This window comes from Prionailurus viverrinus, chromosome D3, assembly GCF_022837055.1.
Source record: "Prionailurus viverrinus isolate Anna chromosome D3, UM_Priviv_1.0, whole genome shotgun sequence".
NCBI classification, from domain to species: domain Eukaryota; kingdom Metazoa; phylum Chordata; class Mammalia; order Carnivora; family Felidae; genus Prionailurus; species Prionailurus viverrinus.
Window position 1 is genome coordinate 33,126,300 of NC_062572.1, and position 26,780 is coordinate 33,153,079.

At 40.2% G+C, this 26,780-nt stretch overlaps 1 protein-coding gene across 1 annotated transcript in view; it reads right to left on the bottom strand.

The window, feature by feature from the left end:
- Window positions 1-7,353, bottom strand: part of SEH1L (SEH1 like nucleoporin) — a 32,696-nt gene extending 25,343 nt beyond the window's left edge. Inside the window, exons 1-2 of the mRNA XM_047826650.1 lie at window positions 7,072-7,353; window positions 1,949-1,999 (exon numbers count right to left, since the gene is read on the bottom strand). Coding sequence (XP_047682606.1) covers window positions 1,949-1,999; window positions 7,072-7,347 — 327 coding nt within the window. The 5' untranslated portion in view covers window positions 7,348-7,353. The remainder of the gene's footprint in view (window positions 1-1,948; window positions 2,000-7,071) is intronic.
- Window positions 7,354-26,780: the final 19,427 nt, after the last annotated feature.

Here is a 26,780-nt window from a genome sequence, read left to right on the forward strand (position 1 = left end):
CTAATTAAATAAATAAGACTAACCAAAACTGTTTGCTTCAAAAGCTGAACACTATATAGAAACCACAGCAGTAAAATGCTTAAATGACTCTGATACCTGGCTAGACAGTCGACTATTCTAGGAAGTGAGGCAATGAGTGATAAAATACAGAGAAGCCCAAATCCTTGTATTCTGAAAAAATAATTTAAAGCTCAGTAGCATTACCTTTATTATTTGAAAAATGTCAAATTACTATTCTTAAACTCTCGTGTTGACAAAAGGAAAAAAACAGAAAGGTCTCAAAGCATTTCACATCGGGGCACCTGGGTGGCTCAGTCTCTTAAGTGTCCAACTCTTAATTTCAGCTCAGGTCTGGATCTTGAGGTTCATGAGATCAAGCCCACATCGAGCTGGGAGGACAGCGTGGAGCCTGCCTGAGATTCTCTCTCTACCCACTCCCCCACTCTCTCCTCTCCTCTCTTCTCTCTCTCAAAATAAATAAATAAATAAACTTTAAAAAAACAAAAAAACAAAAAAAACCTATGGCCTGTGTGGCTCAGTCATTAAGCATCTGACTTTGTTTGGCTCAGGTCATGATCTCATGGTTCATGAGTTCAAGTCCCACATCAGGTGAGCTTGAGCCCCACTTCAGGTAAAACACGAGCCCAGGTGAACCCCACTTCTTTCTTTCTCTCTCTGAAAGAAGGAAAGAAAGAAAGAAAGAAAGAAAGAAAGAAAGAAAGAAAGAATTTCACATGGACAGAATTTCGTTTGTTCTTTCCAGTAAAAATACAGTTTAACAACAAGCATCAGTCCACCAATTATGTTTATAAAATTTGTTTCATGCTTCTGTGTATCTAATACTTTCACACTTAATAATCTCAGAACACTTTCATAATCGTGTAATTTCCACATGGTAAATATGTCATTCAAAGGTAAACTTTGCACTCTTATTTTTTATCCTTTTTTTGATCTGGTCTTTTTTGTTTCACTTTTAATTATTATTTATACAAGCTACTAGTTAAAGAATGCACTAGACCAGTGAGACTCTGTTAAATATTAGATTGCCAGTAAAGCACAACCTACCTAAAAACTAAAGATTACAAAGAGATGTTCATCACAATAAAAAGGAAACAACTTATACCAGCTATCACAAGTTGAACAAAAACAGGGTATATTTATTGGTATATTCATGTTTTACTGCTACATTTATGTTTTTAAACAAGCTTTAAAAACATGCCAAAATATTTATGAAATATGTTGTTAAATTAAAAGGCAAGAAATGGAGGTTTCTTTTTTAGAGCGATAGTTTTGGAAATGGGTAAAGGCGGTAGCATTGTGAATGTAGTAAACGCCATTGTATTGTGTATGAAGGATCAAACTACTGAATTCACAACATGAGTGAACCTCAAGGAAAAGGGAAAGTAGCTAGACACAAATAACTACATATCGTAGAATTCCATTTATATGAAATGTCTAGGAAAAGTAAAACTACAGAGACAGAAAACACTTCAGTGGTTGCCTAGGGCCTGGGTACAGAATGGGAATTGACCCCAAACAGTCACAAGGGAAGTTTCAGGGCCATGCAAGTGTACATAGAAATTTACTAAAATTCGTTGAACTACACATTTAAAACTGATGACTCTAATGGTATGTAAAATTCTACCTGAATAAAGCTGAAAATAAAAATTGTACAAAATATCACAACTATTAAAAATATGCAAAAGAACAGATAAGTAATAAATACTAAAACACTAAAAAGAGTTATGTTAGAATGCTATGAAATTGTACGTTTCCCTACTCTCAAATTTTCTGAAGTATATTTTTGATACTTTAGCAGTTAAAATCAAAATATTTTAGGAAAAGTATACATTTTATAATTCTCTCAAGAAGAATAGCAAGTCACTGACACTACCAAATAAATAGTAACCATCTCAATTTTTTTTAAAAAATCACTAAAAATACTAACCTTCCAGCTAGCAGTACAATGCCAATCCCCATTTTCACTTTTATCCCAGACCTGTAAGAAAATAAGACATATTTTATGCAAAATATTCCTATAACATGACAAACATAAAGAGTGAATCAGTATTAAGGCAAAAGAAATGAACATAAATTCACAAAATAATACAACCAGTAATTAAACATTCATTCATTCATTCAGATGTTTATTAAGAACCTGAGTGGAGGGGGGGGCGGCGCCTGGGAGGCTCGGTCGGTTAAGCATCCAACTCTTGATTTTGGCTCAGGTCATGATCTCACAGTTAATCAGATCAAGCCCCACATCTGGCTCTTCGCTGACTGTGCAGAGCCTGCTTGGGATTCTGTCTCTCCTCTCTCTGTTCCTCCCCTGCTCATGCTCTCTCTCTCTCTTTTTCTCTCTCTAAATAAACAAACATTAAAATAAAAGGACCTGCGGAGTGCCAGGCACCAGGCTGAGCAGGAGGGGGTCAAGGAATCTGTGCTCTCACAGGTAACAGAGACAACTACAGTTACAATCAAGTCTTGTTATCGTAGTAGTTGTGTTCTACAATGTTGCTGTGAACACTGAACCAGCAAATACCAAACCACTGCTCTCAGGGGAAATATTTGTCAACTAATCAATACATAATCTCGTTTCATGTATGTATCTATTTAAAGACACTTCTTTAGTGGATATTATTGATTCAGTAACACTGAAATCAGAGCCAGCAGCAACTCATGCCAGAGTGAAACTTTCCTAACACACATATTTTCTCTGCAGGGCATATTACAGCCTTCTTGCACCTAAGATCACTAGGCACCCCTTCAGCACTATATATACTTGGGGACAATTTTAGACAGTGAAATCGCCAACAAAAAAACAAAAATGTGGCACAAAATAGACAATGATAAGGACACTTGTGGGGCCCCTGGGTGGCTCAGTCAGTTAAGCGCCTAACTCTGGATTTTGGCTCAGGTTATGATCTCATAGTTCACAAGCTCAAGTGCTACATCAGGCCCTGCGCTGACAGTGGAGAGCCTGCTTGGGATTCTCTCTCTCCCTCTCTCTCTTTCAAAAAAACAAAAGACTTGTTTACAGTATGAGAGTCCAAATAAGAAAAGTGTCACTGCAGCAACTTCTTATTCAACACGTCTCCAGAGGCAAGGGAAACCAAAGCAAAAATGAACTATTGGGACCTCATCAAAATAAAAACTTCTGCACAGCAAAGGAAACAGCAGCAAAACTAAAAGGCAACCGACGGAATGGGAGAAGATATTTGCAAACAACATATCAGATAAAGGGTTAATATCCAAAATTTATAAAGAACTTCTCAAACTCAACACCCAAAAAACAAATAATCCAGTGAACAAATGGGTAAAAGACATGAACAGACACTTCTTCAAAGAAGACATCCAGATGACTAACAGACACATGAAAAACTGCTCAATATCGCTCATCATCAGGGAAATACAAATTAAAACCACAATGAGATACCACCTCACACCAGTCAGAATAACTAAAATGAACAACTCTGGCAACATCAGATGTCGGCAAGGATGCAAAGAAAGAGGATCTCTTTTGCACTGCTGGTGGGAATGCAAACTGGTGCAGCCACTCTGGAAAATAGTATGGAGGTTACTCAAAAATAAAAAATGGAACTACCCTACAACCCAGCAATAACACTACTAGGTATTTATCCAAGGGATACAGGTATGCTGTTTCAAAGAGGCACATGCACCCCAATGTTTACACCAGTGCTATCAGCAATAGCCAAAGTATGGAGAGAGCCCATATGTCCATCGATGGATGAATGGATAAAGAAGATGTGGTATATATATATAATATATATTTATATATTATATGTATATAATATATATATAATATATATAATATATATATTATATATATATACGATGGAGTACCACACGGCAATCAAAAAGAATGAAGTCTTGCCATTTGCAACTATGTGGATGGAACTAGAGGGTATTATGCTAAGTGAAATTAGAGAAAGACAACTATCATATGACTTCACACATATGAGGTATTTAAGATGAACAGAAGGGAAGGTAAGCAAAAATAACATAAAAACAGGGAGGGGATCAAAACATAGGAGACTCTTAAATATAGAGAACAAACACGGTTGCTGGAGGGATTGTGGGAGGGGGGATGGGCTAAATGGGTAAGGGGCATTAAGGAAGACACTTGTTGGGATGAGCACTGGGTGTTATACATAGGTGATGAATCACTGGAATCTACTCCTGAAATCATTATTCATTATTACACTACATGCTAACTTGGATATAAATTTAAAATAAGTAAATAAAATAAAACAAAATAAAATAGAAAGCAGTGTCACCCTGTTTAACCTCAGTTGGGAACATGCACACCGGGCAACTCCAATTTTTTGCTACTCTGCTCATGTCAAGCAAATAACTGAGAATATTGATTTTGGGGTCACAAATAAATTGTAAAGAGTAAGTGAACTCACAAATACACAACTGGCTAATAATGAGGACCAACTGTTTATGTAACAAACAAAAGCAAAATACTTAATCTTACTATCAACAAAAACTATAGATTATAACAAGACAACATTTTAACCTCTTAAAAAATGAAATGATAAACTCCTCAAAAAACTAAAAATAGAATTACCACATGATCCAGCAATTCCATTTCTGGGTATATACCCAAAAGAGTTGAAAGCAGGTTCTCCAAGAGATATGTGCATACCCATATGTATAGCAGAATTATCCACAACAGCAAAAAACATAGGAGCAACCCAAGTCCACGGACAGATAAATGTTAAGCAAAATGTGTTATTTACAATACATATAATGTAATATTCAACCTTAAAAAGGAAGAAAATTCCAGCACACGCTCCAACATGTGCAAACTTCAAAGGCACTATGCTAAGTGAAATAATCCAGTCACAAAAAGGACAAATACTGTAGGACTCCACTTATATGAGGTACCTAGTCAAATCCATAGACAGAAAGTACAATGGGTGTAGTAGCTAGGGTGTGATGACAGGGAGAATGGGAAGTTATAATTTAATGGGTACAAAGTTTCAATTTTGCAAAATGAAAAAGTTCTGTAGATAGATGGTGGTGATGATTGCACAGATATGAATGTACTTAATACCACTGAACTATAAACACTTAAATATGGTTATGACAGTAAATTTTACGTGTATCTTACCACAATTTTAAAAATTAGAGAAAAAATGTTAGTAATTCCTGACATGGACAATTATCCTATCAAATCAGTACTTTAACTGTAAAATTGTATAACCTTCAAAAAGACAATCTGCCAATTATTCACAAAAGCTTTTACAATATTCACTAATTTCTCTACTTGAATTAGGCTAAGGAAATCATTCAAAACACAAAAAGCTTAAAGTAATGAAGATTTCCATTGCAATACTACTTCCAACAAACAAAACCTACAAACGGAAAGATTTAGAGATTCAGTAATAAGTGGATGAGGAAAAAAAATCTATGACCTATTCAGTTAACAGACATTAATTACTGCAATATTCAAAAACAGGTGGATAGATGAATGTCTAAAGAAAATGTGTACACATACAACAAAATTATCATTCAATCTTAATGAAATTACAATACATACTACAAATATGGATGAACCTTGAAAACATCATGGTAAGTGAAATGAACCAAACACAAAAGGGCAAATACTATATGGTTACATTTATACGAGATACCCAGCAGAGTCAAATTTATAAAGAAAGAGTATTAGAGGGGCACCTGGGTGGCTCAGTCAGTTGGGCTCCTGACTCTTAATTTCAGCTCAAATCATGCTCTCAGGGGTCATGAGATCGATCCCCATGTCCAGTTCTACGCTGAGCATGGAGCCTGCTTGGGATTCTCCCTCTCTCTCTGCTCCTCTCCCACTTGTTCTCTCTCTCAAAATAAATAAGTAAACGTTAAAAAAAAAAAAAAAAAAAAAAAAAAAAAGGAAGAGTATTAGAAGTGACCAGGGACTGGGGCAGGGTAGAAAAAGGAGTTATTGAGTAGAGTTTTACTTTAGAATGATGAAAAAGTTCCAGAGATGTATAGTGGTGACGGCTGCACAACATGAATGTTATGCTTAAGGCCACTGAACTGTAATGTAGATCTAAAAATGGTTAGCTTACCACAATAAAAAAAAAAAAAAAATTAAGTGATTTTAAACCTTTTAGGAATTAGAACGCTATAGTTATTCCATGTATTTGGTGACACCACTTTTTCGAAAGGGAACACCAGCTGTAATTCATCATTGAGGGATCACTGGTGTCAAACTTGACTCTTGTGAAAGGCAAGTAATAAAAACTATCCTTCAGATTTTCAGTTATTTTGGAGTTGTCGAAATGCAAATAATCCGAACTCCAGCTTTCATCTGCAAGTCTATTGTCGGTAACGCTATAATAATCTCTAAAGTTCTTAAATCCTAAAGACCATCCTCTTACCACAGAAAATTCTGGTCAAAGTAGTGCAGACATTTACATGAACTTTATGAAACAAGCACTCCATTTCTTTAATAGCAAGTAGAGAACTTCATTGGATATAAACGGATTTGTTTCCTATATGAACGCAAGGAGAGAACAATCTCAAGATGAGCAACAAGCTCATCACAGCACTTGAGACAACACGTTGAACCGACTGCATTACAGGTGGCGAGGCAAAAGCCTCTGGCTGAACCAGTGTGGTAACAGGACAAGTACTCCCCCACCCGCGCAGTCTGACAAATCCTTCTCGCAGACTAAGCCGAATCTCTAGCTCTCGCCCACAATAACCCAAACCTGCAGGAGGTAGAACCCGCGTGCTGCCCAAGGCCCCACTGGCGGGAGCGCGCACGTGGCTAAGACGCCTGCCCGCCCTCCCCCTCCGCGCAAGCGCAGAGCAGAGTGAGAGCGGGGGAGCGGCTGTGACCCCACAATACTGGGGCAAGCACGGCGGAGCAGCCCAGCCGCCCACACTCCTTGGGTTCCAGACCTCGTGTCCAACGGCGTGCCTCAAAATCCGAGGTAGTCCCCTTTCCACGCGCCGTTCCCTCCCCTCTAACATCGGGTCATGCAAGTCCCCACTCCCCCTCCTTCTGGGCTCGGCCCCACCCAAAAGCTCCGCGCGCACCTTGACGCTCTGGTCACTGGAGCAGGTAGCCATCCGTCGCCCGTGGAAGTCGAAAGAGACATCATGGATGAGATCCTTATGGTCCGCCGCGATACTGCGCGCCACAAACATGGCTTCCGCCGGGCCCGCGCCTGCTCCGTCTGCCCCTCCCACCTCCGAAGAGGGCGGCCGCGGCAGCGCGCGGACCGCAGCCCACCAGGACCACGCCGCCGCCGGGGCGCGCACAGCGCGAGCCACCCGCGACCCCGCGCCGTGCCCCACCCCTTTGCCCGTCATGCCCCGCGAGGCCAGGGCGAGGACGACTGCGCCTGCGTTTCCTGAAAGAGTCTAACCGCGGCAAGGGCTTAGGAGAGAGTGGCCTTTCCTGAGCTGTAATGAAAATTAAAGGAATTCATTGTTGAAGTATGATAATTGGGAAAACTAAGAAAATTAGAAACACCATCTACAGTCCTGGGCCCTGAGTCAGTATTGGTCAGCGTCATTCCCCACCGCCCTCAAACACGGGCTGAATGCTCGGAAGAAGTGGAGAAGTAAAGGAACTTTGCTGGGACAACTAAGGAGCAATGAAGGGTGGAGAGTCACCAGAGGAGTACAGGCTCAGCCGAAAAGTAAAGACCGGGGGAATAGGATTGACAGGGAAAAACTGGGGGGTTATGGAGGTGGAAGAGCAGGTGTGAGGGACAGAAAAGGGAAGGATCCGAAGTCAAAATGTTTAAAGATTTCACAGGTAGAACAGGCTTGGTAGTGTCAAGAATCAAGATGTGGGCAGTGAGATAATAGAAATTAGAAAGTTCTTCATAAAGAGGGGAGCCTGGGTGGCTCAGTAGAGTAAGCATTGGACTCTTGCTTTTGGCTCAGGTCCTGATCTCAGGGTTGTGGGATGGATCCCCACAGTTGGGCCATTGGGTTCCGGCTGGACTTGGAGCTTGCTTAGGATTCTGTCTCTTTCTCTGCCTCTCTCTCTCTCTCTCAAAAAAAAAAAAAAAAAAAAAAAATCGTGAATGTATATTCATGAAGAAACTAGAAAGTTGAAGTCATCTAGGAAAATGAATGGCAGGATCCGAAATGAACTGAAAGACTGGGGAACCTGCAGCCAGAGTTCCCAATAAAGAAATAAGTCAAACAAGAGAAAAAAAAAAAAAAAAACCTGAGAAGAGGCCAGTGAAGAAGAGCCCTCAAATCAAAGATTCTGTCAAACCCAGGAAGTAGAGAGATGCAAATTTCCCTTTCCTAGCTGAAAATAGTGCATTCCAATGAAACCTAAGCTGAAATGGCATGAAGGGAAGAACCAATTACCATAAATGTACATGGAAGGTTTTTTTGAGAGTTCCCAGACTCACTAAGTGATATAGGCTTTTCTGATACCTTACCACACATCTTGTTAATGGATACACAAGTCAGCATAAGGCACAAATGCTCACAGGCACAGTTCACAGGTCTGGCTGCTTGATGCTCAGATGCTGTGTAATTCCTAGGGAAGGAGCTCAGCAGCGCCACTGATGCTCACCTTTAGTGCCACTTCTAAAACAGCCAGCTGCAAAATAAACACTGATAGTTTTGCTCTTCACCGCTTTCTGAAAAGTGAAAAACCGCTTTAGATTTTTTTTTTCTGTTAGCAAAAACAGGTACTAATGTAGGTCTTGCGTAAAAGCAAAGTGGTGTAACATCAACTTTCAAAAAGCAAAGGATACCTGTATTCAGTTTACTGATTTAGGGTATTTTGTTTATCAGGCATTCCAGAGGGCTTAGTGGTAAAGTTAGGATGGGAAACCAGAATATTAGGTTGGGGGAATGAAAAGAGAAAAAAAAATGTTTTTAAATGAGCCTGCAAGAAAGGGTTTATATTTTTGATTCTGGCCAGAATTGACAAGAATGTAGGGCATGGTGTGATTAGAAAGCTAGAAAGTTTTCAAAATAATTAATCCCAGCTGTCCCCTGATGGATTGCACAGAAACATGCAGAGGCAAGTGGAGAAATGACTTAGCCTTTCTGGATTTTTCTTCACTTGCCTTTTTTTCCCCCACTACAAACTGAGATGTTACTGGTACTTTAATAGGTTCCACATCTGTGAGTTGCAGGTATGATTACTAATAACAAATGTAACTGCTTTAAGGTCGAAGACACTCATTTCTTAACAAAATTACCTACTATCTATAAAAGTCCAATCAATTTATAAAACTCTAAAACTTTTTTCTTAAGGTTTAAGTAATCTCTACACCAAACATGGGGCTCCAACTCACAGCCCTGAGATCAAGAGTTGTATGCTTTTCCAACTAAGCCAGGTGCCACCTATAGCTCTAAAACTTTTTAACAATATTTTTAAAATTAAAAAATTTCAAACAGGGGTGCCTGGGTGACTCAGTTAAGCATCCGACTTTGGTTCAGGTCATGATCTCAGATTATATGGGTTCAAGCCCCACATTGAGTTTTCTGCTGCCCCACCTCAGATCCTCTGTCCCCCTCTCTCTTGCCCCTCCCCCACTTGCACATGTGCACATGCATCCTCTCAAAAATAAACATTAAAAAATAAAAATAAATAAAAGTTGAAAATAAATAAAAAACATTTTAAACAGATCAATATTTGCCAAGATTATCCAGGTGGAGAGTTGCATAAGTGAAGTACAGGGGATTTTCATTTTCAGGACTTTTATTAGACCAGTTTTAGGTTCATGGTAAAATTGAGCAGAAAATACATAGAGTTCTCATATACATGCCTCCTCTCCCCACACACAGTCTCCCCCACCACCTCCCCCAGTGGTACAATTATTAGAATTGATGAGCCTATGTTGACTCACCACCATCACTATCAACCAAAGTCCATAGTTTACCTTGGGGTTCACTCTGGGTGTTACACATTCTATGGGTTTTGACAAATGGATAGTGACATATGCCCACCATTATAGTATTGTACAGAAGAGTTTCACTGTTTTACAGATTCTCTGTGATCTGCAAATTCATCCCACCCTCTCCACAATCCCTGACATCTACTGATCTTTCAACTGTCACCAAATTTTTGCCTTTTCCAGAACATCATAAAGTTGAAATCATTAAGTATATAGCTTTTTCAGATCAGCTTTTTTCACTTAGTAATGTACATTTAAGATTCTTCCATGTCTTTTCAGGGCTTGATAGCTCTTTTTTTTTTTTTTAGCACTGAATAATGTTTTTTAATTGATGTATAGATGACTTTTTTCTTTTGGAAGTATAGTTGAAGTGCTGAATAATATTCCGTTGTCTGGATGTACCACAGTTTATCAATCCATTCACCTATTGAAGGACATCTTGGTTGCTTTCAAGTTTTGGCAATTATGAATAAAGCTGCTATAAATATCCATGTGCAGGTTTTGTGTGGACATAAATTTTCAACTCTTTGGGTATATATACACCAAAGACTGTGATTTAGGTATCATATGGTAAGAGTATGTTTAGTTTTGTAAGAAACCACCAAACTGTCTTCCAGACTGGCTGTACTATTTTGCGTTCCTACGAGCAATGAGTGAGAGTTGCTATTACTCCACATCGTCACCGGTATTTGGTGTTGCGTTTTGGATTTTCATCATTTTAATAGGTGTGTAGTGGTATCTCATTATTCTTTTAATTTCCATTTCCCTGATGGCATATGATATGGAGCATCTTTTCTTATGTTCATTTGATATCCTCTTTGATGAGGTGTCTGCTCAAGTCTTTTGCCCTCTTCTTTTTTACCAGGTTTTTGTTTTATTTCTGAGTTTTAAAGTTCTTTGTATGTTTGGATAACAATCCTTTATCAGATGTGTCTTTTGCAAATATTTTCTCCCATTTTGTGACTTATCTTCTTACTCTTCGCCATTTCTTAACGTTACATAATTATCAAGACTATTTGCTGTAAGAAATGTTTGAAAATACAAGAATATATAGAATAAAAAGTTAAAGTTTCCTTTCACCCCACAGTCTAATCTCCCTGCCCAAAGAATATGATTATTACTGTGTTACCCATTTTCTATGGATTTACAGAACATAAAACATATATGTGTACCAAGCATCAGAAAGTTTGTTTGGGTTTTTGAAAATAAATTTACAAATACTATACCGATTTTTGCTTTTTAAAAAATATCCAATATGTCTTGGATATCTTTCTACATGGGCCCAGTTCATTCCTTCAGTCTTGTAACCTATGCATTCCAAAATATGGATGAATTGTGGTTTATTTAGCCATCCCCCTGCTAATGTACCAACATGTGAAGATCACCATAGGCATGCTTTATTTCTTCATTCATATAAGTTTAATTATATGTGCTGCACTATAGTTCTAAAGATTTTCTTCATATAATTGTACACATTTCTTGTTAGGTTTATTAAATCTTTTAACAATTTCTTATACTGTTGTGAATGGGCTCTTTGGGGGGACAGACTCTTTTTCTATATTGTTTATAAGAGAGCTATTAAATTTTGTGTGTTTATTTTGTATTTGATCCCTTATTGCATTCTTAGCTCATTTAGCTTCTACATTGAATCTCTTGGGTATATAGGTTAAAAAAAAATCACACCAGCTATAAATAATGAGTTATAGGTACTTTGTGTCAGTAAGTATTTAATCACAAAAACAGTATCCATTCAAATTATTTGAAACAGAGAATTCAACACAGAAAACTAGTTATAAATATATTGGAAGCATAAATTAAGAGCAAAAAAGGAAAAACGTGTGGTTACCTAGAGATTAATAACTGCAGGAAACTAATCCCACCCATAGGGCAGGAAGAGTGAAAGAGAAAATAGAGCCTGACATCACTGCCCCTCAGGCTGCTGATGTTGGAACATCAACAACAGGCAGGAAGCCTGGAGCTAACTCTCCAGATGACTCTGCAGGTGTCCAACAGTAGCCACAGCCAAAGGAACGAAGGCCACAAGCCCTGCACAGCAGAGGTTCCTGGAGCCGCTGCCCCAACTGCAGGAGCCAGAGCAGGGTGCTGCTCCTACTATTTCCGTTAAAATCCCACTCGTAAGCAGGAAGTCACCCTTGCCCTTTGCCACCATCTTATACCTTTGCTGCAAGCATCTGAGATGCCTCCACAGAAAAGGAAAAAAGCCTTCCTCCTTTCTCTCGCATTCCAATCTCCTACCAGTGTCTCTAGTAGGAAGAACCTGACTAGGGAGAGTTGGTGAAGAGTCTGGGGAAACTAACAGAGGTTTCAGTTTCCTGTATTATGGAAAGAAAGAAGGATAGGATAATAAATCCAGTGCTAATTCTAACATACTGTTGAATAAGAGCTATGGTCATACATATCTTGTTTCTAATGTAAATGAAACTGTTCTTAATGTGGTAGAATTTCTTTAAAGAATGAATTTCTATTTCAAGCTTCTGAGGAATCTTCATTAGGAATTAGTGTTTTATCATCTTTTCTGATTAGTACATTGATACATTTCCTAATGCCGAACCATTATGTTTCTAATGCGTGGCTGGTAATTCACTAATATTTAATTTAGGATTTTTGACTCTGTATTTAAAAGGAATATAGGCAGATAGTTTGTGTGTACTTTGCATGCACACATGCATGGTGTTCTTGTCCTTTTATGGTCTCTAAATTGTATTAACCAACAATAAGTCAGGAAGCTTTCATATTTTTCTGCTCTGGACTAGTTTAAATAACATAGGAACTGGGATCCCTAGGTGGTTCAGTCAGTTAAGCATGTGACTCTTAGTTTCGCTCAGGTCATGATCTTGCAGTTCATGAGTTCAAGCCCCGCATTGGGCTCCATGCTGACAGTGCAGAACCTGCTTGAAATTCTCTCTCTCTGCCCCTCCCCTCCCTGCTCACGCCTCCCCCCTCTCAAAATATATAAATAAATAAACTTTTAAAAAGTAACATAGGAATTACTATTATACAAAGGTTTTGTAGATGACACTCACAAAATTGTACAGGCCTGATACCTTTGGTAGTGAGGGAGCTGTTGATTTTAATTACCTTAAATTTTTAAAAAACTATTGGTGTCTTTAGATTTTTCACCTTTCCAAGTCAATTTTGATCATTAGTTTCCTTTAAAAATCAATCATTTCACTGAGATATTTATTACATCTGGTAATTTCTTAATTTTTTAAATTAAAAAATTTTTTTAAGTTTTTAAGTTTTTATTTTATTTTCCTTAGAGAGACAGAGCATGATTGGTAGAAGGGGAGAGGGAAAGAATCTTAAGTAGGCTCCATGCTCCACATGGAGCCCAACATGGAGGTTGATCTCATGACCTGGAGATCATGGCCTGAGCCGAAATTAAGAATCCAACACTTGACTGACTGAGCCACCCAGGTGTCCCACATCTGGTAATTTCTTATAATTAAAAAAGCTCCATAATTGATGTAATGCTTTTTTTCTTGTTTCCATTGTTTTTATCTTATTTCTTTTTTTTCTTAACATTTTACTCTTTTTTAATGAAGTAAAACATACATTCCAAAATGTACACATAATTGTAAGTGAACAGCTTGCTGAATTTTCCAAAGTGAACACATCCATGCAACCATAATTGGATCAAGAAACAGTACAAGACCAGCAGAAGCCCTCCTTATGCACCCTTCTGGGCATTATGTCCCTGACCCAATGGTAACCACTATCCTCATTTCTAATGGCATAAGTTAGTGTGATGGGTAACTTTATTATATGTCAACTTGCCTAAGTTATGGTGCCCAGTTGTTTGTTCAAACACTGGATGTTGCTGTGAAGGTATTTTGTAGGTGTGATTAACATCTGTAATCACTTGAATTAAAGTAAAAGAAATTACCCTCTGCACCAAAAACCATAAAATACCTAGGAATAAACCTAACCAAAGAAGTGAAAAATCTATACACTGAAAACTATAGAAAGCTTATGAAAGAAATTGAAGAAGATACACACAAAAAAAGGAAAAATATTCCATGCTCTTGGATTGGAAGAATATATATTGTTAAAATGTTGATACTATCCAAATCAATCTACATATTCAATGCAATCCCTATCAAAATAACACCAGCATTCTTCACAGAGCTAGAACAAACAATCCTAAAATTTGTATGGAGCCAGAAATGACCCTGAATAGCCAAAGCAATCCTGAAAAAGAAAACCAAGGCTGGAGGCATCACAATCCCAGACTTCAAGATGTATTACAAAGCTGTAATCATCAAGACAATATGGTACCGGCACAAGAACAGACACTCAGATCAATGGAACAGAATAGAAAACCCAGAAATGGGCCCACAAACATATGGCCAACTAATCTTTGACAAAGCAGGAAAGAATATCTAATGGAGGGGCACCTGGGTGGCTCAGTCGGTTAAGCGGCTGACTTCAGCTCAGGTCACGAAGTCGCGGTCTGTGAGTTCGAGCCCCGCGTCGGGCTCTGGACTGATGGCTCAGAGCCTGGAGCCTGCTTCCGATTCTGTGTCTCCCTCTCTCTCTGCCCCTCCCCCGTTCATGCTCTGTCTCTCTCTGTCTCAAAAATAAAAATAAAAAAAGAATATCCAATGGAATAAAGACAGTCCCTTCAGCAAATGGTGCTGGAAAAATTGGACAGCGACATGCAGAAAAATGAACCTGGACCACTTTCTTACACCATACACAAAAATAAACTCAAAATGGATGAAAGACCTCAATGTAAGACAGGAAGCCATCAAAATCCTAGAGGAGAAAGCAGGCAAAAACCTCTTTGACCTGGGCTGCAGCAATTTCTTACTCAACACATCTCCAGAGGCAAGGGAAACAAAAGCAAAAACGGACTATTGTGACCTCATCAAAATAAAAAAGCTTCTGCACAGCGAAGGAAACAATCAGCAAAACTAAAAGGCAACCGACATAATGGGAGAAGATATTTGCAAACGACATATCAGATAAAGGATTAGTATCCAAAATCTGTAAAGAACTTATCAAACTCAACACCCAAAAAAATAATCCAGTGAAGAAATAGGCAAAAGACATGAATAGACACTTCTTCAATGAAGACATCCAGATGGCTAACAGTTACATGAAAAAAAAATGCTCAACATCACTCATCAAGTTAAAACCACAATGAGATACCACCTCAAACTAGTCAGAATGGCTAAAATTAACAACTCAGGCAACAACAGATGTTGGTGAGGATGCAGAGAAAGAGGATCTCTTTTGCACTGCTGGTAGGAATGCAAACTGGTGCAGCCACTCTGGAAAACAGTATGGAGGTTCCTCAAAAGGTTAAAAATAGAACTACCCCAGGATCCAGCAATTGCACTACTAGGTATTTATCCAGAGGATACAAAAATACTAATTCAAAGGGATACATGCACCCTGGCATTTATAACAGCATTATCAACTATAGCCAACTTAAGGGAAGAGCTCAAAATGAATGAAATCTTGCCATTTGCAATGACATGGATGAGGTTAGAGAGCATTATGCTAAGCAAAATAAGTCAGTCAGAGAAAGACAAATACCATAAGACTTTACTTTTATGTGGAAATTAAAAAACAAAACAAATGATCATAAGGGAAAAAAGAGAGAGGCAAACCAAGAAACACACACTCCTAACTGTTGAGAACAACCTGATGGTTACCAGAGGGGAGGAGAGCAGAGGGTTGGGTTAAATAGGTGATGGGTATTAAGGAGTGACTTGTGATGAGCACCGGGTGGTGTATGGAAGTGTATGGAAGTGTATGGAAGTGTATGGAAGTGTATCGTACACTTGAAACTAATATAACACGTATATTAACTAACTGGAATTCAAACAAAAAATAAAGAAAGAGAGGAAGGAAGGAAGGAAGGAAGGAAGGAAGGAAGGAAGGAAGGAAAGAAGGAAGGAAGAAAGGAAGGGAGGGAGGGAGGGAGGGAGGGAGGGAGAGAGGAAGGAAGGAAGATTAGGAACTGCTGCCTCTAAACTGGGATCCTTAAATGCAATGGTAATAATTGAATCCCAGGATATCAGAATAATTGCCAAAGACAAAGTGGAATTAGTTGCCACAACAGACAACAGATTCAAAGCAGTAATCAGAATAGTTTTATTGACAGAGACCTATGGCATTGGCTAGTTGATCATGGTGTCTCTGGAAGAAAATAGATAGGCAGTCTATCAAATTCTTACTTGTTCTCTAAAAATGGAAGAGTCCTAGGTCACGCACAAAAAAATCCTAACTTGTGTCATAAAACCAAGAGGCACAATCTTTCAATGAATTCCTGACTTGACCCAGTTTACAGACCCAAAAACCCTTGAATTAAAGGGGAGGCCAAATCCACTTGAGGAAGGACTATGCTAGACTGTCAAAAATATGTACAGTTATTATTTCTCTCAGCCTTGCTCAGGGACCTACAGCCTTTGACCATAGTGTTTATGTGTTGGGCAAAGGAAATAATTAGACTTTTCAGGAATTACTAAACACTAGCTCTGAACTGACACCAATTCCAGGAGACCCAAAATATCACTGTGGTCTACCATTTAGAGTAGGGGCTTATGAAGATCAGGTAGACCAGAGGAGTTTTAGCTAAAGTTCATCTCACATTGGGTCCAGTGGGGTCCCCCAACCCATCCTGTGGTTATTTCCTCAGTTCTGGAATACATAATTGGGATAGACATACTCAGCAACTGGCAGAATCTTCACCTAGGTTTTCTGACCAGTAGAGGGAGTACAAGTGGAAGCCACTAGAACTGCCTCTACGTAGGGAAATAGTACACCAAAAGCAATATTATATTCCTGGGATCGCAGAGAATAGTGCCACCATCAAGGTGGCAGGGCTCGAACCTACAAACTGTGAGATCATTACCTGAACGGAAATCCGAGGCTTAACAAACTGAGCCAGCTAGGCGCCCCCACAGGGATTTTTTTAAGTAAAGTAACTTTATGGGACACCTGGGTGGTTCAGTCGGTTAAGCCTCCAACTTCCACTCAGGTCATAATCTCGCATTTAGTGAGTTCAAGCCCCATGTCAGGTTCTGTGCTGACAGCTCAGAGCCTGGAGCCTGTTTCAGATTCTTTGTCTCCCTCTCTCTCTGCCCCTCCTCTGTTCACTCTCTCTCTCCCTCTATCTCTTTCTCTCAAAAATAAATAAACATTAAAAAATTAAATAAAGTAACTTCATTATAATCTGTAGTTATTGGCTATAACAATTAAAATGCAGTAAAGCTAACCAAATATCTTATTTTGAGATTTTCCTAACCAAACTACATTTCCTGTATGCACTATGTTTCAACTATCTTGCCAAAATTTACATAGGAAGGATTCCTGATGTTGGAAACATGTTTATCTTGGAAAATTTGAGTTCACAAGGGATCTTGATTGCTTCTCTCTCCCATAAGATACTACATTCGTCTATTACATTGATGACATGTTGATTGGACCTAGTGCGTGAGAAGCAGCAACTACTCTAGATTTATTGGTAAGATATTTTGTGTCAGAGGATAGGAAATAAATATGACAAAAATTCAGGGGACTTGCACCTTAGAGAAATTTATAGGGTCCAGGGCCTCAGACATATGCAGTTTTCTCTTATAAGGTGAAGGATACATTGTTGCATCTATGTCCTCCTACAACCAAAAAAGAGATACAACATGCAATGGGCCTTTTTGGACTTTGGAGGCAATGTATTCTTTATCTGGGTGTGCCATTCTGGCCTGTTTACTGAGTGACCCAAAAAGTTACTACATTTGAGTAGGGCCCTTGGCTCCCACTCTTGCTATACTACCTTCTCTGTTGCAGCTACCACCTATGGACTCATAGAGAGTTGCCTATAACCAGTTGACTGAGGAAGACAAAACTTGGGATCATGTACACAGAGGTTTTGCCTATTATGCAGGCACTAACCAAAAGCAGACTGCCACAGCACTACCACCCTTTTCTGGGACATCCTTGAAGGGCAGTGATGAAGGGAAATCCTCCCAGTATGCAGAAATTTCAGCAGTACACCTGGTTGTTCATTTTGCTTGATAAGAGAAATGGCCAGAAATAAAATTGTATAACAATTCATAATCTGTGACTTGATGGTCAGGGATTTGGAAGGAACATGATTGGAAAATTGGTGACAAGGAAACTTAAGGAAGAGATGTGTAGATAGATCTTTCTGAGTGGGAAAATAAATCATGAAGATATTTGTGTCCCATATGAATGTTCACCAAAGGGTGACCTCAGCAGAGAAGGATTTTAATATTCTAATGGATAGGATGGCATGTTCTGTGGACACCAGTTAGCCTCTGTCTCAACCAACCTGTTATTGCCCAGTAGACTCATGAATATGGCTATGGTGGCTGGGATGGAGGTTATGTAGGGGCTCATCAATGTGGATTTCCACTCACCAAGGTTGACCTGACTATAGCCACTGCTGAATGCCCAATCTGCCAGCAGCTGAAGCCAACATTGAGCCCCCAGTTTGGCACCATTCCCCTGGGTGATCAGCCAACTATCTAGTGATAAACTGATTACAATGGACCACTTCCATCATGGAAGAGTCAGTGTTTCATTCTCACTGGAAGAGACACTCTGGATATGGATTTGCCTTCCCTGCATGCAGTGCTTCTGCCCAAACTACCATCTGTGAACTTACAGAATGTCTTCTTCATCATAATGATACTTCACACAGCATTGCTTCTGATCAAGGAATTCACTTAATAGTGAATGAAGAGTGGTAATAAGCCTATGCTCATGGGATTAGCTGATGTTACTATATCCAATATCCAGAAGCAGTAGTCATGATAGAATGGTAGAATGGCCTTTGAAGACTCAGTTACAGTGAATGACTAGGTGGTGAGCTAGACAGCAATACCTTGCAGGGCTGAGGCAATGTTGTCTAAGAGGCTGTATTGCTCTGAATCAGTATCTAATATATGGTGCTGTTTTTCCCATAACCAGGAATCCAGAAGTGGGAATGAGAGGGGTACCACTGGCTTTTGCCCCTAGTGACCCATTAGCAAAATGCTTATTTCCTTCTAATCTAGAAATTTTAGTTTTAAAGGGAGGAGTGCTTCCACACAGAGACACAAAAATGACTCCATTGAATTGGAAATTAAAACTATTATCTGGCCACTGTAGGCTCCTCTTGTCTCTGACTCAGCAGAGAAGGGGTTACTATGCTGACTGGGGTGATTGGTCATGACTAGTAAGGGGAAATTGGGCTGCTACTCTTCTATAGTGGAGGTAAGGAAGAACATGTCTGGAATACTGGAGATCCCTTTGGGTGTCTCTTAGTATTATCACATTAGATCCATTAGATCAATGGAAAATTTCAACAACCCAATTCAGGCAGGACTACTAATGGCAGGAATGAAGGTTTGGGTTACCACACCAGGTAAAGAATAATGACCAACTGAGACGCTTGCTAAAGGCAAAGGAAATACAGAATAAGCAGTGGAAGAAGGTAGTTATAAATAAAAACTATGACCACATGATCAGTTACAGAAATGGGGATGGTGATTATAATAAATATTTTTTTCTTATTTTGTTACAAATGTGTGTGTGTGTGTATGTGCGTGTGTGTGCGCGGTAAAATATCTTTGTCTTCTTCCCTTCTTATTCCCTTATTATGTAACATAAGATGTATTAACTTTACATTATAGTATTTAGACTTTTATATCACAATATTTAAGGAGAAAAGTAAATGTCACTCAAGGACTTGGCATCCTCTCCTAGGGAAAGGATTGGTGCACTTTTCAGTTGCCTGAAGGATAGTTGTATCATGCTAGATAGAATTATGACCTTGTTATTGTGTTTATTTGGAAAATAGTTATGGCTTAAGGAAATGATTATAGGTACCAAGTTGACAAGGCATTGACTTCAGTGGTTAATTTTATGTGGCCAGACTATAGTACCTAGTTGTACAGTCAAATACCAGTCTAGATGTTGCCATAAAGGTACTTTGTAGATGTGATTAATGTCTATAATCACTTGACTTTAAGTAAAAATTACCCTTGATGATAGAGATGGGTCTCATCTATTCAGCTGAAAAGCTTACCATCAAAGACTGAGATTTCACAGGGGAAAAGAAAAAAATCTGCCTTAAGACTGTAACACAGAAATCCTGCCTGAGTTTCCAGCCTGCCAGCATGACCTACAGATTTCAGACTTGCCAGCCCTCACAATCACATGAGCCAATTCCTCAAAATAAATCCCTAAATATAAATGTTGGCATTCTCCCTCTTATCTCCCTGAACATATATGGATTTAATTTATATAAATTATTATATATTATTTTGTATAAGGGAGATTGTAGGAATTTAAGTAATATATATTCTATTTGTTCTGTTTCTCTGGAAAACTGTGACACACTTAGTTTCACTTGGTTTTGCACTTGCTATAAATGGCACAATACATCCTTCTTCTATCTAGCTTCTTTTGCTCCACATTATATTTGTGCGATTCATTTCTGCTTTGCATAAGTCCCTCCATTGTCGGCATTGTGGACAGACTGCAGAATTGGGCCACTTGTGTGATCTAGAATTCCTCATTAGACAGTGGCCTGTAGGTGGCACTAGAACATCTTACGTAGATAGAATTTAGGAATGCCTTGTAACTGCAATGTCCAAAATTTTCCAGCATCTATAACAGAGAAGACAACATATCATAAAATTAGAAATGAAATCTTTACATTCTTAAATTCAGTGCTAATTGACTCAATCAATGTGAAGTGCTGAGGACTCAAAGGCCTTGACAGAATAGGCTAGAGGCCTGGGTTTGGGGTGGGAGGGGCAATTTGCCCTGAATCCAACACTAGGAAGTGTCCACACCTGGAACGGGTCTGAGATTTCACCCTACTTGCAAGCAAACAAGTGAGGCTGTCCCAGTCTCGTGGAGGCTGACAGGACTACTCATGACAAAAGAAATACCCCAGCACACATTTTCTTGCATCATTTTCCTGAGCTCCAACATGACCAACCCAGATGATACCAGCACACTCAAGTGATTGCAATTCAGAAGGACCTCTGAGTGTAAGGACTCTGAATATGTGGTAATGGGCAGCAAACCCACCTACCCTTTTGTTCCTGAGGAAGACACTCTAGCTACTCCTGGTGTAAGCAAACTGGCCTTTGCTCTGGAGAAGGTCTGTTCACTATACAAATGTTCTTTTTTTTTTTTTTTAAGTTTATTTATTTACTTTGAGAGAGACCGATGGCGCTAGTGGGGTAGGAGCAGAGAAAGAGGGAGAGAGAGAGAATCCCTAGCAGGCTCCACTCTGCCAGCTGCAGAGTCCAACTTGGGGCTTGAACTCACAACCCATGAGATCATGACCTGAGCTGAAACCAAGACTCAGATGTTTAACTGACTGAACCACCCAGGTGTGCCATACAAACTTTCTTGAAAAGATAATCCAGGGCAGAGAAGCCAGTGCCTTGCTTGAAGGACATGCAGAAAATGAGAGACCCATGGAGAATCATCTTGTGAAAGGAGGATTGCAGAGGGTGAGGGAGGTCCTCTTCCACTGGAAGATTTGATGGAGAAAGAGGTGCACCTCTAGAAATGAGAAGATGGTTCTGAGCACTGTTGTCGGTCCTCAGGGGTAAAAGACTGTGATCTTGGAAGGGAAGGAGACCAGCCTGGGTATGTGGCCTTCCGTGGTGTTCCCCTCCTGAGGACTGGAGAAGGTGGCATTCTCCCTCTTATCTCCTTCCAATGGGTTATGGAGAAGAGATCTTTGGTGCTTTGCTCCTGACATTTGGAATGGGGAGCTGATCTAAACCAGATGCAGAGAGCCGAGGGACACATTTTCCTTTCTGATTTGGGCAGAAGAAGAGAGAAAAGGCGATGCATTTGCAGCTCCAGTAGAGGCAGAAGCCACACTAAGAAAGGCAGAGGAAGATGGTAAGAGCCCAGGAGGGCCACCTTCCTATGTAGGTCCAACAAAGGCTTCGTGAGAATAGAGACTGTTTCTGGAACACTGGTTAGGTTTTAGAGAGAAACCCTTGCTATTCTAGCCTCTATCTCCCAGTGTACAAGCAATAGCTTTTGAGGCTGGGATGAAGGATTCAATCTCTTTCCTTCAAAGGGTTCACAGGGCAGTTGGATTGAACTGCCAGCAAAGGTCTGTGTTTCAGGGCAAGGATGCCTGTGATCGTAGGTATAATGGAAGCACAAATTTTCCATGGTCACTTCCCTGGGATCTGTACTTCCTACCATAGTTAATATCATATATTAAAAAGACACGAGTAAAATTAGGAGTAAAAGTACAGGACCCTCGATCCCACGACCCTGGGATCATACCCTGAGCTGAAATCAAGAGTCAAAAGCTCAACGGACTGAGCCACCAGGTGCCCCTCTAAGAGTTTCTTGACTGAGCTCCTAGGACTCGTCAAACCTTTATATATAGGTTTCAGTGGTCCAACCCTCTCCTAGTATGACACGTTTGACCCCCTGGATGTTTGTCTTTTGACCGGGGATCAAATAGAATAGACAGGTCTCAGGAGTTTGGGCAAGGAGAGATTGGTCTGGTGTGCCTGGTATGGCTGGGGTGACCAGGTGGGAGGTAGTGGCCTTGAGCAGGATGAAGAATTAGGCACCATGCACTGTGGGTGTCTGGAAACGGCCACAGGGTACAGTGGCAGAATCCAGCAGCCTTAGTATCCTCAACTGAAACATGCAGGAAGAATCCTTTATGATGTTTTGTGTCAAGACTTTGAGTGACAAAATAAAAAAAGAGTTAAGTATCTCTATTTAGATTGGTTCTGCTGGAGTGCAAAGTTCATTTTGTGAGTGCTGGGGAGAATGTTGCATAGGCAGGACAAGTGCCCCCAAGTGCCAGACAGAGACCCCGGTCTTCATCCTCTAGGCAGGAATTGAGCTATGAGTGCTCCACCAGCAGAGAAGAGTGGTGTCTTAGGAATGCTCATGCCTCCAGAGGAAACTGGAAGAATGAAAGCGGGCAAGGAAGAACAGCTTCTTTTGGAACATTTGTCACCTGGCACATGGCAAGCCCTCAAAAATATTTGTGAGGAAACAGAGAGAGAAAGACAAAGAGAGAGAGAGAGAGAGAGAGAGAGAGAGACAATGTCTCACAATTGGTTCTACTATCATACATGGTTCTCAAAATCAGCTTTCTACAAACCTACCATCACAGTATAGGTGGGAGTATATGCCTCTACAAATATTCCTCACTGCACTTTGACTCATGTTTGCACTTCTTCTTGCTTCACAATAGAGGGCAGTTACTCTTCTTTTGTTCCCATTCTCACATCTTAATGGGGCTTGTTGTCTTGGGACCTGAGAAAGGAAATTGAGTTTTCTGCTAATGAGATCACTACCCCAGGGCCTGCTTATCTGGGACAGCTGCCATGCAATGCTATATAGTCAAAGAGAGATAAAGGAAAATTTTTGCAGGTCACTTTGAAAAAGTAGTTTGAGATGGCTGTGGGACGTTCCTCAGCCCTTTGGGTTCCAACATTCTAGGTGAGGAGTCAGTTCTCGCTCTGACATCTGAAAAAACTGCATTTAAAGAAAAAAAATTTTTACATTTATTTATTTTTGAGAGACAGAGTGAGACAAAGTGAGAATGGGGGAGAGGCAGAGAGAGAGGGAGACACAGGGTCGGAAGCAGGCTCTAGGCTCTGAGCAGTCAGCACAGAGCCGGTCGCAGGGCTCGAACCCACAGACCATGAGATCATGACCTGAGTCGAAGTCGGATGCTCAACCGACTGAGCCACCCAGGTGCCCCTATTCATTTATTTTGAGAGAGACAGCGTGAGTGTCAGAGGGGCAAGAGAGAGGGAGACAGAGAATCCCAAGCAGGCTCTGAACTGTCATCATGGAAGCGCCTGATGTGGGGCTCAAACCCACGAAACCCTGAGATCCATGACCTGAGCTGAAACTAAGAGTTGGACACTTAACTGACTGAGCAACCCAGGTGCTCCAAGAAAAAAAATTTTTTTTTAAGTAATCTCTATCCCCAGTGTGGGACTCAAACTCATGACCCCGAGATCAAGAACTGCATGCTGAACCAGCCAAATGACCCTAAATAATCGCATTTTGAACAGTGCCCCCCAGATATGCCCACATCCTAATCCCCGGACCCATGAATAGGTTACTTCACATGGTAAAGAAACTGGGCATATGTGATTAAGTTAAGGGTCAGGAGACAGAGATGACCCTGGATTACGTGGGTGGGATGCAGGAGGACCAGAGTCACAGGAAAAGGTGATGTGATGGGAAACAGGGATTCAAGCCAAAGAATGCGGACAGTCTCTAGAGGCTGCAAGGGGCAAGGGACATGTCCCTTCTGGAGCTTCCAGGAGGAGCATAGCCCAGATTTTAGCCTCTTAAGGCTCATTTTGAGCCTACTGACCTCAAGAACAGCAAGAGATGTAAACTCGGGTTGTTTTAAACTACTAAATTTGTTGTCATTTGTTATAGGGGCAGTTGGAACACATATACACAGCAAGCACTGGGTTCTTGATTATCACATAGGCTTCTTCCCTCACCAAGGAATTTGGCCTGGTGCAGAGGGCCTCAACCTATGCTTCATATTGGAATCACATGGCAAAACTTTTTTTTTTAATGTTTACTTATTTTTGAGAGAGATAGAGTGTGAGTGGGGGAGATGCAGAGAGAGAGGGAGACAAAATCCAAAGCAGACTCCAGGCTCTGAGCGCTCAGCACAGAGCCCAATGTGGGGCTTGAATTCATGAACTGTGAGATAATGACCTGAGCCAAAGTTGGACGCTTAACCAACTGGGCCACCCAGATGCCCCGTGTGGCAACCTTTTGAAGCTCCTTTTACCCAGGATACACCCCAGAATAATTGAATCACAATCTCTGGGAGTAGCACCCAGACAGCATTATTATTATTATTATTATTATTATTATTAATAGAGAAATAGTCCACATGACAATAAATGTCCATATCTTAGGTGTTCAGTTCAAAGAGTTTCCATAGTTGTATATACCTATGTAACCACTGCCCAAAATAATATACAAGACATTTCTACTGCAAGAGAAAGTTACATGCCCCTTTGCAGTGAATTCTGACCACCCTCCACCTCCAATAGGGAACCACTTTGTGACTTCTATTACTATAGGTGACTTTTGCCAGACCTTGCCTGGGTCTGGCTTCTTCAAAATAATGTTTTTGATATTCATCCATGTGCTTGTATATTACTTTTTATTGCTGATTAGTATTTGGTTATATGAATATATTGTAATTTATCCATTTGGAGGTTGTTGGATTTTACTGTTGTTTACAGTTGTGGGTTGTTATGAGTAAGGCTACGTACTGATTTTAAAACATGGCAACAAAATTTTTGCCACTCCTTCATCGAAAATGGTCTTCTTACCTCTTGCTGCTAAAGCTGTGTAGGCTTGTGACTGCTTCAACTAGTAGGGATAGTGTAAAAGACACTGTTCTGGACTGAATTGTGGCCCTAAAAGTCCTATGTTGAACCCTAACACCCCAGTATGACTAAATTTGGAGATGGGGCCTGTAGGGAGCAATTAAGGTTAAATAAGGTCAAAAGACAAAGGCCCTAACCTGATAGGGCTTGTGTCCCTATAAAAACAGGAAAACAGGAGGCACCTGGGTAGCTCAGTTGGTGAAGTGTCTCACTGTGGCTCAGGTCATGATCTCACATGGTTCTCACACAGGTACGTGAGTTTGAGCCCTGCATCAGGCTCTGTGCTGACAGCTCAGAGCCTGGAACCTGCTTCAGATTCTGTGTCTCCCTCTCTTTCTGCCCCTCCCCTGCTCACTCTGTCTCTGCCTCTCTCTGTCTCTGCCTCTCTCTCAAATATAAATAAACAATTTAAAAAATAAAAAAAAAATAAAAAAAAGGAAAAGAGGCCAGGGTTCTCTCTCCCTGCATACACACAGAAGAAAGGCCATGTGAGGACACAGTGAGAAGGTGGCCATCTGCAAGCCAGGAAGAGAGGCCTAACCAAACACCAACCCTTAATCTTAGACTTTCCAGCCTCCAGAACTATGAGAAAATAAATGTCTCTTGTTTAAGCCTGTGGTATTTGGCAATGCTAGGGTTATGGCAACCCTAGCAGACTAATATAAACTTTACATTATTTCTGAGGCTATAATATAAAAGGCCATGCAACTCCCCAAAGCTGGGAAGTTCTCTGGAAATACCTGCCTTAGAGCCCTGAGCTGCCGTGGAAGAAGTCTGACTACCCTGAGCTCACCATGCTAAAAGGCTATTGTAGACACTGTTGCTGAAAGTCCCAGCTAAGTCCAGACTTCAACCATCCCAGCCAGAGGTTAGATATGAGTGAACAAGCCATCTGGGAATGGCCATGGTGGGGCAGAAAGAAGCTTCTCTACTGTGTCCTTCCTCAGTTCCTGACCGTAGATTCTGAGTATGAAAAATGGTTGGTTGTATGCCATTAACTTTGGGGTGGTTTTTTAGTCATACTGGATAACTGGAATGATGCTACAATGAGCACTCTTGGAGAAGTCTTTTTTGGGAAACCATTCATTTCTGTCCATTTCTGTCATTATGTCAGATAGAATTGCTAGGTTGAAGAGTAAATGTGTTTTTTACTTTATTTCCACATTTTGCCAAAGCTCTTCAATGTGGTCGTATTAGTTTACACACCCAATGAACAGCTACACATGAGAGTTTCAGTTGCTCTACATATTTGCCAACATTTGGTTTTTTTCTTTTTGATGGTAGCCACTCTGGTGGGTGTGAAAGGGCATCTCATGGTCATCTTATTTTCAATCCTTTTGTTACTAATGATGTTGAACACCTTTCCATGTGCTTTTTGGCCATTCATGTGTCTACTTTTGTAAAGCATCTGTTCAAGTCTTTTGACTATTTTTAGACACTA